Source organism: Argiope bruennichi, chromosome 10 (genome assembly GCF_947563725.1).
Source record: "Argiope bruennichi chromosome 10, qqArgBrue1.1, whole genome shotgun sequence".
Taxonomy (NCBI): Eukaryota; Metazoa; Arthropoda; class Arachnida; order Araneae; family Araneidae; genus Argiope; species Argiope bruennichi.
Genome location: NC_079160.1, coordinates 59,675,979 through 59,689,091, shown reverse-complemented (window position 1 = coordinate 59,689,091; position 13,113 = coordinate 59,675,979). Strand labels below are relative to the sequence as shown.

Sequence of the window (13,113 nt, the reverse complement as noted above, 5' to 3'; positions counted from 1 at the left end):
TACTAACTGTTAAATGAATTGTAAATTCAAAAGGCTAAAAAACTGAAAATATTTTTTTCCGAACAGAATTTAATAAATATCTAGAAACTTTAAGACATCCTTTTTACTATTCAGAAATGTCACCACATAATACAATATTGAATAAACTGATTCTTTGTTATATAACAAAGTAAATTAGTACAAAAAAAAAAAAAAAAAAAAAGATGGTACACAAATTCAAACAAAATATTAAAATTGCAAAATTATTATAACTTCAGACTGGAAGTCATGGTATTTAATAACACCCAATTGTCTATTTTCACTATAGAATATTTTAGGTTTGCAAATAGATTGAACTATTTGCAAACTTAAAATATTCAAAATGCCTGCAGGAAATTGTTTATATTATTTTTAAGAATATATAAAATTAAATATTTTATAACTGTGTACTTCATGCATTTAAGTGTATTATATCTTTTGTTAAAAAAAGAAGAAAAAATCAACATTTTTAAAATATCACTAATCTATAAATAGAGAATATAAATATATACTTTTTAGTCAAAAAATGTCAGTTTCTGTTTCTTCCTCAAACAAACAAGAGTGAGGTGATACAGGTTTTATTGTCTGACACATTTTAAGAGACAATTTTTAGGAATATCAAATCTATTTTATTCAAAGTACAGAATTTTTATTAATACAAATGATTATTATAATTGTAAAAATTTTAAATCTATAAACAATACAAATTAGCTATATTTCTACATCAAGTGATATGAAGTAAGAAAATCAGACTTCTGGTAACTTTCATAAAATTTATAGACTCAATAAATGTATAATATGCCTTGAAGAAGTATCGAAAACTGGCAAAATACATAATAATAATAAAAAAAAAAAACTCTCCAGAAAGATGAAATATAACTTTAATCATAATAATGGAATAAATCCATGCAATTAAACAATATGAAACAGATCACAATTCACAAGTATATTATACTTAAATTAATTCTGTAACTTGAGCAGCTTTTCCAAGCTCAATAACATATTTTCATTTATAGTTTCTTAAAATTCCAAAGTTTCGATTTAAAAAAAATATATTTTATTGACTTTAAAACCTCATTTCTAAAAGTTCCAAGTTATTCAATGAAATTGATGATAATTCATTGGGGTAATTCTATTCCTAGATACTAAAGAAATCTGAATGCTATTAGGAAATTAAATGGTTAATATATTGATTCTAGGAAGGGAGGAAAATTTGCATTTAAAAATTCAATAAAGTAGTTTTTGGCATATAAAATCCCTGTTTAGGAATCAATAATTCAACATAAAAAAAATAGCCAAAAATACCATGTTATCAACAATGATGCCATGTATGTCTATGATATGCAGCTAATACACAAATACTGAAAATCATATTAAATCATTCAAAAATATTAGAATTATTCTACATATTAGAAAATTCTGGTAGATTGAATCTTGCATAATATACATATGTCTTTATTAATTCATTTCCTTTAAGTTTTATATTTGTTTGCATAACTGTTTTTTCTATTTTTTTAATAAAGGATAATATTTAAAGTTTTTATTACAAAAAGAAATATTTTATGATTTGTGTAATAATAAATGATAACTGTCCTACTCAATAGCATATTTGATATTTGAATTGGTTTTAAAAACTTTATTTTCAGTTTTAAATATTTTGTATTTGATCAAAAATAAATAATTGTTCTTTTTTTATTGTTTATTTTTGTTTTTACAGCGAATTTTCAATTATATATAGTTAGATTCTCAAATAATTGGTGATTTTAAAAATGCTTGATTCAAACCACTATTCCTAAGACAAAACAAAAAGATATAAAAGAAATAATAAATTATATCCAATTTTTTACAATGACTTTATCAGTAAATTTTCAAGTTCAGTCATCTTATGTTTCTGACAAACTTTAATTGAATCACAGTTGATGAGGGCAACAGCTGCCATATCACTAACTTTTACAAGTGCACTTAAAAATGCTTGATAGGTTGATTTAATATTGCCCTCTAATCCTCTTTCTCCAACTCTAGCAAATGATGAGATTATGTGTTGTGGCCAACCACTTTCCACTAGAAAACCGGCAATCCATGGCATAAGTGGAAGAAGAGTGGACAAAGCTTGCATACCTAGAAACCATAATTCCATTATCTCACCCCAGACTTCACGATATTCTCTTGTGATACAGAATGATGTCATTCCATTTATATCTTCAGCATTGTGGGCATCCCATAAAAACTTCACACTAGAAGATAGAAAACCATAAAAGCTGGTCTCACATGACTTGACTTTCTTATAAAATTGTCTAGTAATCATAAGTCCCAAAACTGCAAAATTTGCTTTTAATGGCAAGATATCATTCTTGGGAGTCAGTTGGGGAAGGGCACTGAAAAGAAATTTTAGGAACACAAGGAATTCTTCAGTTTCAGATACTAATTTGGAATCCAAGACTACTATGTTTAGAAATATTCCACATAATGTAGTCAAGGATGTTTCCTTTTCGTATGTCTTCCACAATTGTTCCATGTGTTTGAAAAGTATTGTTAGTAAATCATTATCAAGTAACACTTTTCGTGCTTTATCATCTGCTGTTAGATGACATAATGGGGGGATAAAGAATTGGAGGACATTGCATTCTGATGAATCTTTACAATATGAAGGTAATGATGTGGACTTTTTACATACTTCTAAAATAAATGGTAAAATTTCAAGTACTTCCTCTTGCAAAGCAAAAGTTTCTTCAGCTAACCAACAACACAAAACACGAATTGTGGCAACAATTACATCTTCGCAATTTGGTAATTTTTGTAAAGAACCATCACTTTTCCAATCATTAGAGAGTTTTTTCAAAAAGCCTACTATAGCTTTAAATGACATATTGATGGAGTTACAGAATTGTTCTGTATGAGGTCTATTAGATTGAAACATGGTTTCATCAACCATTATTCCGATGATGCGCTCCAAAATGCAATAACATGAACTTAAAAGAAACAATTCTTTGCCAATTTCTTCAACTGACAAAGTTTCTAATAACATACAAACTTCCACACTAGTGATTTGTACCAATACGGTGAAAAAAAGTTTTGAAGTTTCAGAATTCTCAGAAAACCACTGAGATCCAAATTTATGAACTATAATACCAGACAGTTTCAAAGCAGAATCTCTATATGGTTTTTTAACTTTACTTTGTAAAATGTTTATAAGTCCTTTTTGAAGAATGAGACTATTCTCCAAAGTTAAACAATCACTGTGTTTCAACAGAATAGATGTTAAATAATTACACAATTCAAATTTCTTTAAGGTTTCATCCGTTTTAAATTCTTCAACAAGCAACAACAACACTTCTGTTACTTCATCAGATTTACATTTTTCCGACTGTAATATAACCATAACTATCATGGCAAGAATTTTATCTTCATTACTTTTTTTGTACTGATTTAACAAAGCACTCATTAGGCCAGCCTCTACTAGCTCATCTCGTGCTTCGTTATTGCTAATCATTGCTGCTACAACATCTATTGCATCATTAACCGTATCCTGAAGAACATTGGATTTCAAAACATCCATTATACTTGGGGTAAATAAGAGCATTTGAGGATCTTTAAGAATTTCTGTATTTAAACAAAAACATGAAAGTATTGCAAAAGCTAATGTTTTGAAGGGGCTGACAGGTTCATTCGAATCATCTTCTGTGTTACAAAGACGATGCAAGAATTCAAAACCTATAATATCAAACACGTCTTTCTTTTCGGTCTCCGATAAATTTTCTGTTCGCAAGAGTTTAGCAATAATCATAAGAGCAGCAAACTTTTCAGTGTCAGTCCTTGCAGCATCCCAAGCTGTTTTGCATTTTAACACAGTTTCCATCTTTGAAATAGCTGATTAAAAATTATAGCATAATTTATTAAATTAGAGCATTTTCGTATTGTAAACAATACAATGAGGTTTCAAATCGACTCTAAGAACAAAACACAAAAAAATTATGCATTCGAAAATCTTTTAATAATAAATAATGTCTTCGATCACATATAAATATTCACCTATTCTTTTTTCTAAATGAATTATTTCTTAATCAACGAAATTGAAAGCTCATATAGCATACATGTGAGCGAAGAAAAGCTGCTTCGCTCATCTTATGAATCGTTGCTAGTGACTCGCTTATTTGCAAATCTGTCGTAACTAATCCGAGTCCATTATTTTTGGAAGTGACTATTCTTTGTCAAAAAAAAAAAATAATTTGTTTATAAAATTATTACTTTTTTGTATTTTTTATGACTGAAAAAGCTAATTATTCAGAAAAGTTTATTTACTCTACACTTCTTTGGTAATTTACTAATCAGTATATACTTTTATCTTATTTTACTATGATGAACTGGCAACCTCTCATTTTTTGTTTATTTTCATATTCTCCCTCGTGTATTTTGCATGCACTGTTTGAAATTAATTTACAGATCTTTTTTAACTCGTTTTCCCACAGGTAATCATTAATTTTATTTCTAACTCATGTACTCTTTTGTATATTTATGTGAATTTGTGTAGTGAATTTCATCATGAAATAAGTTACTTATCACATTTTTATTTTTTATTTTTTTTTTTTTTCTGTTCTCTAGTTTTAACTAGATATACTTTTTTCATTTTTATATTAACGTTGAATTAAATTTTTATTTGGTTTGTTAACTAGTTTTTTTTTTTTTTTTTTTTTGAAAATTTGTCTAGAAAGTATTTTACATTTGAGGAAGCATATAATATACTCTTATAAGCTATGTGTTTGTTGGTTTTCTTTATTTCTATTCAACTGAATGTTGGCTATTTTCAATTGTTAAATTTTTTTTTATCTTCTCTACTTTATTAATTTTAGACTCTTTTAAGCATGGGGAAAAGAAAGCTATCTAGGAATATTGATAATGAAGTAGGTAGAAATAATATTGTCTCAAAGAATAATGAATCTGATCAAAATGAAGATGAGAATGAAGAGATGACTGAAAATGATATGGACATTTTTGCTGAGGGAATCTCAGAAAGTGACATTGATTCTGCTGATGGAAATGTAGCTGATGAGAGTTCAGAAGGAGAAAATGAATCTGTTGATGCAGATGAATGTTCAAATAGTGAAAATAATTTGGTCATTGGAAATGAAGGATGGGCTGATGCCATGGCTAAAGTTTTACATACGACAACTAAAGGCTCAAAGTTTATTCTTAGTAAAGCAAAAAAAGATAGAGATATTAAAGCAAAAGATAATAAGCAGTTGGAACTTGTTGATGAAACTGGTCAAGTAATTAAAAAAGAAATGCCAGAAAAAAGTAAAAGTTTCAGTGAGAAGAGGAAAGAAATGCTTGAAAAACAAAAACTGGTAAGTTTATTTGATTTAATTACTTTATGAGATTTATTATTTAATTACTATTGAACCAAGAGTTTCAATTATGCCTATGATTGTAGAATTATATTTTTAAGCAGGCTAAATTACATCATTCGCTCTTATTTTTCAAATTCAATTGATGATCTTTATTTACTTGTCAGCATGAATGCTTGCACTAAATGTCAAGTGTGCATATTCACACGAAATGCTACTTTTCTGTTTGAGGAAAAGCAGTCAAAATGTATAAATATAGAAACAAAATACTCCGTATTTTGCAATGCAAGTTTGATGCTTTTATGATGTTATCGAACTAAAGGAAAAGTAACATTTAATTTTTTATTACTTCTTTTCATTCAATTTTAAAAACAAGACTGTAGATTATAAAAGATCTAAACTTTATCAAACAATTTGCTATAGAACTCTGCATGCCTTTTAAAAGTAGTTAAGTTGTAGTATAGAAACTCCAAACCTAATTAATAAATCGTGTCTAGGAAAATTTACAAGTGAATCCTCTTTTTTTAAATAAACATTTAAAATTTCCTGTTGGTTTTTAGTTTTCTAAAAAACTTATTTTATTCTTTGCAAGACTTTCAAAACAAGAACATATGATATATAGAAAAGAAATAAAATTTTTCAAATATTTAATATATTTAGAAGTCATAATATTAATCATTTATTAATTATCAAACATACCATAGTAGTCAGTATGAAGAAAAGCTATATACTTACTCCTGATTAATGATTTCATTTCTTCTAAATATTTCATACAACAAGATATCCCAATTTTTTTTTCTAATTTAATTTTACGATGGATTTTTTTAATTAATAAAGCATTTATAGATCATATCACATTGAAAAAAATCAATATATAAACTTCCATGAAGTATTCCTATTGTAATTTAATAATATGTATTAATTATTTTCTTCTCTCCATGTTTGCTTTTCCTGGTTTGTGAAAAACTACAGAAATAGATGCTGTCATAGTTTTCTTTTTATTTCAAAAGTCTAATATGTAATCATACAGAGCTAAAAATATAAAAAATAAAGGAAGCAGGATTTTTATTTAATAAAGCAAAGGGAGCATGTAATTTATCTGTCACAAGAGGATAGATTTGAAATATACATCGTGTGGTATCAGATGAGTCAATTTTGATAAATTGGAAGCAAATAAATTAATTTTCACTATTACGATTGTATCAACTCCCCATATCTTTATGAGACCAAAGGTTATTTCTCTTCTCATGTTTGACATGCTATATCAAATTAATCATTTATGACAATGGGGAAAAAGGCAAATTTTGCTAAAGTGATTATGTTTTATGAACATTTTTATTGAAGGGTTTTCAGTGTTAAAAAATATTATAAAGAAACTGACAATGAGCAAGGACATAAGTTTGGAAATTCAAGTTGGAATGTGATTTTGTATGTTAATAGTATGCCTTTAAGCATATTATCAAATATCAATTAATTGGTATTCACTTTGTAAAATGTGAAAGAACAATAGTCAGTCAATTCTAAGAAACACAATTTCAGACTTTCAGCATGGCTTATTTCCCAGTAAGATGACACTGTATTTCAGCAGTAAAACAACAACATTGGTTTTATAAAACATTTGCTTATATACCGAGAGTTAAGGATTCAATCCCAAATGTTAAAAAAATAGTTCAAATTAAATTAATTATAAATATTTTTAATCAATAGATCAGTCATTTTTATATAATAATAGATGTTCATTCACACAATACTTCAAGGACATTTATTTTGAAACAGTAAATTGATTATAATGTTAATGGTGATAAATATTAATTCTAATTACTCAAAACATGAAATTTTCCATTTTAGAAATTTTAGGAATAGATTCTACATTTAATAATTTCCACGTACATGCAAAAACCAGAATATTAAAAATATTAGAAACAAAATATATTTTGACATGCTGCATAGTAAATAAATATAATTAAATTTCATAATTTTTCCTTAATCATCATTTCTGATATTAAATGCTGTCCATACTTATCAGATATTTGAATTGCAATGCTACTTCTTTCAACATTTATAAAGTTATGGAGGTTTTAAACCTTTGAGTTCAAGCACTCCATCCCCCCCCCCCCCCCCGGACATTGACAAGTTAATTTTCAGTAATATTTGGTAGATTTTTTTATACTAGCAATTGCTTTTAATTTACTTACTTATCTTATTAATGGATAAATCTATAAAAAGGGAGAGAAAGCTTTTTATCAATGCATTCAATGAATGCCTAAGTAAAATATGAAATTTATAAAAATGGAAGAAATGTGGATGACTTGAGATTTTCAAGTATTGAAACATTAATAATATTTTTTTACTTTTTTTTCATATCAACATGCACAAATTAAGTAATTACAATCTGTTGTGCAATTTCTTAAACATGATAGTTGTTGAGTGAAATTTCTCTAGAATATCTTCCAAAACAGAAAGATACCAGAATTGTGTGTGTGTGTAATACATTCTTTGAAAAAGCAGGCATGGAGTTTTTTTTAACAATTTTTATTTTTCGTAATTAAATGAAGCAGTCAAAATTTATCTTTTATCAATATTTATTTGTCCAAATCATGATAAGCACTATGTAGTATATGGAAAGGAATATTCTAAACTTACATAATATTAGAAAAGAATTTGCTGACTTAACTTTTAGATTCTGTAGAAAAAATTTTTTAAAGAAAAAAAGAAATTATTTTTAAAGCATAGATTAATTAGAAAATATTACACACACATGAATTGAAAGATGTTGATAGTTTGTTCCATTGTTGAAACATCTCCAAAATTCTGTTCTTAAAATATCTGGAGAATAAGAAATGAACTACTTTAGCTATCATAAATATATTTTATTGTTATTAATATTGTCAAGAAAAGTTTAGCTGTCTATCTTTTCAATGAGAGAATATAAATAGCCTTGTTTAATTTATCGATTTTAATTCAAAATGGATATCCTTTGTTTCTTTCTGTTTCAAATTAGTAAATCAATATTATGACTATATACATTTAAAGCTTTTATAAAGGCAGACTTTTATTTCCCATCACAGTTAATCAAATTTTAATTTATAAATAAAATTAATTAATTGTGCATTATTAATCAATAAATGCATTTACTTCAAAAAAAAAAAAATTTTTTTTTTCTTTCCTCCCAACTTTTTAGAAAGCAGAATGGGAGGCTATGTGTCGAGTGAAACCAGATGTAAGGAATAAAGACAGGGAAAGAGAACTCATCAAGATTGCAACCAGGTAATTATAGCTACAGAATGTAATCTTACTAAGCAAATTTATTCAATTTCTCTTATTATTAATTATCACTTCTGTCATTTCTTATAATTATAAAAACATCTGCTTGACAAGAATATTGGCACTTTTAAGCTTTCAGTTTGATATTCGGCAATTAATGAATTTCAAAAATCAAGCAATCAATTGTTGATATCTTTAAAAACCATTTTCATTTAAAGAATAAATTTATAGGAATCATCTTCATGTAACTTAAATAATTGCATTAAGAAATTCACTGTAAAAATAAAATAAAAACACATTCATAGTATTCTACTCAAAGAAATATTTAGTGAAATAACAACATTCTCTATTTTAGAAAAATAAGGTTAAAAGTTACGATAATTATTATTATTTTTTGTTTTTGCAAATAGTCAATGAAATATTTGAATTCATATAAATAAATAATAATATAGTCTTCTATGATTTCAGATTGAATCGTCATATAGTAGTATGGCCCTAGAAAAAGAAACTAATTTCTAAACTCATTTACCACATTATTCATTGCTATCGTCACACAATTCATGGTTGTTCTCTGCTCATAATTTTAAAAGAGAATATTTAAAAAATGCTAAAAATTGAAGCTTTTGTTTATTTTTATGTAGAGAAATAAGGCTATCATTTGTAGAGAACTCATTTTCTGCTCTTTTACCTGGAGATTATATAATTTTCTAGTATTATTATGCAAAAATCCATCTGAACAGTGCGCAATGAAAAGCCCAATAATAGAATACATAGTAGCAAAATACAGCTCAAGTATTCAGCACTTGCAGAAAATTAGTATTGATTAACTGCATCAGTACAAAGAGAGTATTCACTAGAGTTAACTATCCAAAAGAGTGACTTAGTCCAATTACTTGCTTGAGCTTGATAAACTGGTTTGTATGTGTTCTGTGGCATGGCCTTGAAAGTTCTAAAACAAACCAGAATTTCTAATGGAGATATCACTAAGATTTTCAAATACTCAAGATCCTTCATTTTTACCACCCCAAAGTGGGGGCCATTGACTTGACATCTATTACATTATCTGTAAAGCTGTTATCCTTACTAAGAAGAAAACTGCACAATGTTACAGATTTGTAACAATATATATTAATCTTTGAAAAGTATTAACTACTTTATATATTTAGAAACTTTTGTTAAAAATATGAGATTTTTTTTTATTTTATTATTTCAGAGGTGTTGTACACTTATTTAACACAGTGGAAAAACATCAAAAAACAGTTAAAAATTCTAAAAAGAATAAACAGAAAGATAAGAAGCTAAGTGTTGTAAAAGGTAACTTTATGGATATCCTTAAAGAATGTGCTAAGAAAGATAAGGATGTACAGGTAAATGCTTTAAATTTTTTTCAAAGTTTTATATTATGAAATTGTTTCAAAACTAAGTACCAAAGAAGTCACAAAAATGTATTTAAATTTGAGCATACATAGAATTATTCTAGGTCAAATAGCTTTAAATGTGTAATCTTTAGATAATTGCTAAGAAGAATATGTTATAATAATATGGGAATTTTAACAGAGCAGAAATTTACTTTTCTCATTTTTCAAATAATTAGAATATAATATATATAATCAGATTAAACTATTTGTGATATTATGTTTGTCTTCCCTCATTAGTAATTTAACTTATTCATCATATACATACTGAAAAGAAGTATCAATGCACCTAAAGTGATTCAAAACATGATAGAATATAATTATTAGGTGATTAAAATTCTAATAGCTTATTAGAATTTATACTAGCATATATATATATATTATTAGCTTGTAAAGGAAATGTTAGTCAAACTTAAAACCATATTACCTAAAACTGCATAGGGGAAAAAATATATGCAAACAATATATATTATTTAAAGGCTACTTTTCTCATAGCATAATTCCTCTAACAAATTGAACAGTTTATTAGAAGTGTGAAGAGTACTATTCTAAAATGAATATATATTATAATATGTGCAAAATGTTAAAAAGGTCTTAAAAACTTCTAAAATCTTCTCTTGTTGTATTTTGATAAAAACAGTTCATATTAAACAATTCCAGGGGTCTTTGTGGGACCCCAAAAAATCCCCTGAAACTTTTACAGACTTACTACCGACATTTTGGAGTTTCGAGAGGGGGGGGGGGGAGAAATGAAAAATTACAATTATGAAGTATTGAATGACCTAATTATAAAAGTTCAATGAATTACTTTTTTTGCAAAATTAAGACCTTTGAACCCAGGTCACGTGATCGCACATCTGGTCGAACGAAGTCTCTCCCTGTTTTTTCTGCCGCGCCTACTTGCCGAAAAGAATCCAGAAGAGAATGCCCGAGAACCGGGGGAATGAGTCATAACTCGCAATAAGGAAAGAACAAAAAAGAAGTTTTTCCCCCTTTTCACGCATTATCACTGCCTTTGGAGAAAGAAAGGAAAAGTTTTCACCACACACACTGACCTTGCGTTTTCTGCTTTCAAAGCAAACAAAATTACCCAGATCAAAATAAATAATTCATTATTATTCCTACTTCCTTTTGAACGACGATCCCCGGAATTTCCGGGTATCGAAGTTCAAAATCCCCGGAATTCCGGGGTTTCCCCGGAGCACAAACACCCCTGCAATTCAGTATGAATGTTTTAAACTAAATCAAGAACATAAAAATCAGCTTTCGTTATAAATTATAAGGAAATTAGTATTCTGATACTATTTCTATTGATTGAAGTGAAGATTAAAATAATGTCGATTTTATAATGAACAAAACAATATTACATAAAATGAATGTTTCAAAAGAACTTGCGTCTAATTTGAGAACTGCATAAAAGTTTAATTTTAAAAACTCATGATTAAAATAATATCATGATTTGGATATAATATCAATATTTGAAGGAATTCAGGTAGTAATTTAAATAACTAATACATCATAGAATCATGTGCACATTCATTGATGAGAGTACTATAATTTATTCATGTATTGTCTGTAGCTGTTTTAAGGATTTAATGAATAAATCATGGAATAAATAATGCATGCATAAATAATGGAATTTAATTAGGGGAATCAGCATGGATATATTATATCTTTCTTCTAGAAAAGTCATGTAATGATATTGGACAAAAATAGTTTTATTATGGATACCTTTCTTCCTGCTTTCAGGGTAAAAAGAAAAAAAAAAAAAAAAAAAGGCTTATGTATTGTTTTAAATTTAACTTTGACTATTTTCTATTTATTAACTATTCAAAACATTCATCTAACTATTTCAAACTGATTTTCCTGCACATTATTTAAATGTTAAAAAAAAAAAAAATTCAATAATGTGGATTATATAAATATTATCAAACTCAAAAGCCTTTACAATATACCATCATTTAATTTATGTAATATATTTACATATATAGAAATGAATTAATAGATTTATTATAAATTTTATTAAACTTGTAAATGATAAATATTATGTTATAGAAAATATTGGATTTGCCAAAATAATAAGTTCCTTGGTTTTGATACAATATGCATTTGATAAATTATCATTAAAGTTATATATTCAGGAGGAGGTCATTAATATCCAGAGTGTTTCAACAGGATAGGATTGTTTAGAATCACCACAACATAATATAAATGTATGTATGCTAGCAGTTTGAAAAGAATAAAATTTATAATGATGTAGAGTTTATAATGTTTAAAAATCAAGTGTCCATTATAAAAGACTTACTTTGCACTATCTTTAAGACAAACAATTCATAATGGAACATGTGTGTCTGTGGAAATCATTCATGACTTAAATATTTTGCTATTGCTTGATTATTTCCTTTATTTTTCAATACACTAAATGCATATCTGACCTTTCAATATTGATATGTCTTTAATATTTAGGATAATAAAGGCTTGCCTTATTAATTTACTTTAGCATACACACACAATACTTCTGCCTATGTGAAACTCTTGTTTTGGCATGTATACCAATCCTTTAAGTTTGTCAGAACTCTTCAATTAATCTATATAATACTTAAGATAATCATCTCTTAAGGTTTAATGGATTATTTTTATCCTAACAAATGAAATTTTAAAATAATTTATAATTTAAAATGTTTAAAAATTAATAATTATAATGACCTTTTAATTATTTCAGGAGGATCCTGCAGCAAAAAAAGCAAAACAAGAAGCAACATGGAGTATATTAAAAGATGACTTTATGATGGGAGCTGAAATGAAAGACTGGGACAAAGATGATGAAAATACATGAAATATGCATTAAATTTTTAATATTTCATAAACAGTTTCATTTTCCATAATAAATTTTTACATTACATAACAATCAGTCACAAAAAAACAAGATTAAAGCACATTTGACTTCACACTGTCATGAATAATTCAGTAATAAGTCAATGTATATGAAATTTACCATGTCATATCTAAGCAAAATGTTAAAACAATTAACAAAAAAAGTTGTGCAAATCTATATCTTACAGATAAAACGAATA

The 13,113-nt window shown here is 26.7% G+C and overlaps 2 protein-coding genes across 2 annotated transcripts; one reads left to right on the top strand and one right to left on the bottom strand.

Moving 5' to 3' along the window:
- Positions 1–207: 207 nt before the first annotated feature.
- Positions 208–4,135, bottom strand: LOC129989003 (neurochondrin homolog). The gene has a single exon (XM_056097307.1). The coding sequence runs from the start codon at positions 3,872–3,874 to the stop codon at positions 1,862–1,864; it is 2,013 nt and encodes a 670-aa protein (XP_055953282.1). The 5' UTR covers positions 3,875–4,135; the 3' UTR covers positions 208–1,861.
- A 246-nt stretch (positions 4,136–4,381) lies between these two features.
- LOC129988140 (RRP15-like protein) lies at positions 4,382–12,906 on the top strand. Its single transcript, XM_056096285.1, has 5 exons — positions 4,382–4,484; positions 4,866–5,360; positions 8,542–8,627; positions 9,838–9,991; positions 12,762–12,906. Exons 2-5 carry the CDS (start codon positions 4,878–4,880, stop codon positions 12,873–12,875), a joined length of 837 nt encoding a protein of 278 aa, XP_055952260.1. The 5' UTR covers positions 4,382–4,484; positions 4,866–4,877; the 3' UTR covers positions 12,876–12,906.
- The last annotated feature ends 207 nt before the right edge of the window (positions 12,907–13,113 follow it).

What these genes read in the sequence shown, in the direction of transcription:
- LOC129989003 (XM_056097307.1), bottom strand. Translation starts at nt 3,874, where the DNA reads ATGGAAACTGTGTTAAAATGCAAAACAGCTTGGGATGCTGCAAGGACT.
- LOC129988140 (XM_056096285.1), top strand. Translation starts at nt 4,878, where the DNA reads ATGGGGAAAAGAAAGCTATCTAGGAATATTGATAATGAAGTAGGTAGA. An exon ending in CTCATCAAGATTGCAACCAG is followed by an intron (nt 8,628 to 9,837) that starts GTAATTATAGCT and finishes TTATTATTTCAG; the next exon opens with AGGTGTTGTACACTTATTTA. An exon ending in AGAAAGATAAGGATGTACAG is followed by an intron (nt 9,992 to 12,761) that starts GTAAATGCTTTA and finishes TAATTATTTCAG; the next exon opens with GAGGATCCTGCAGCAAAAAA.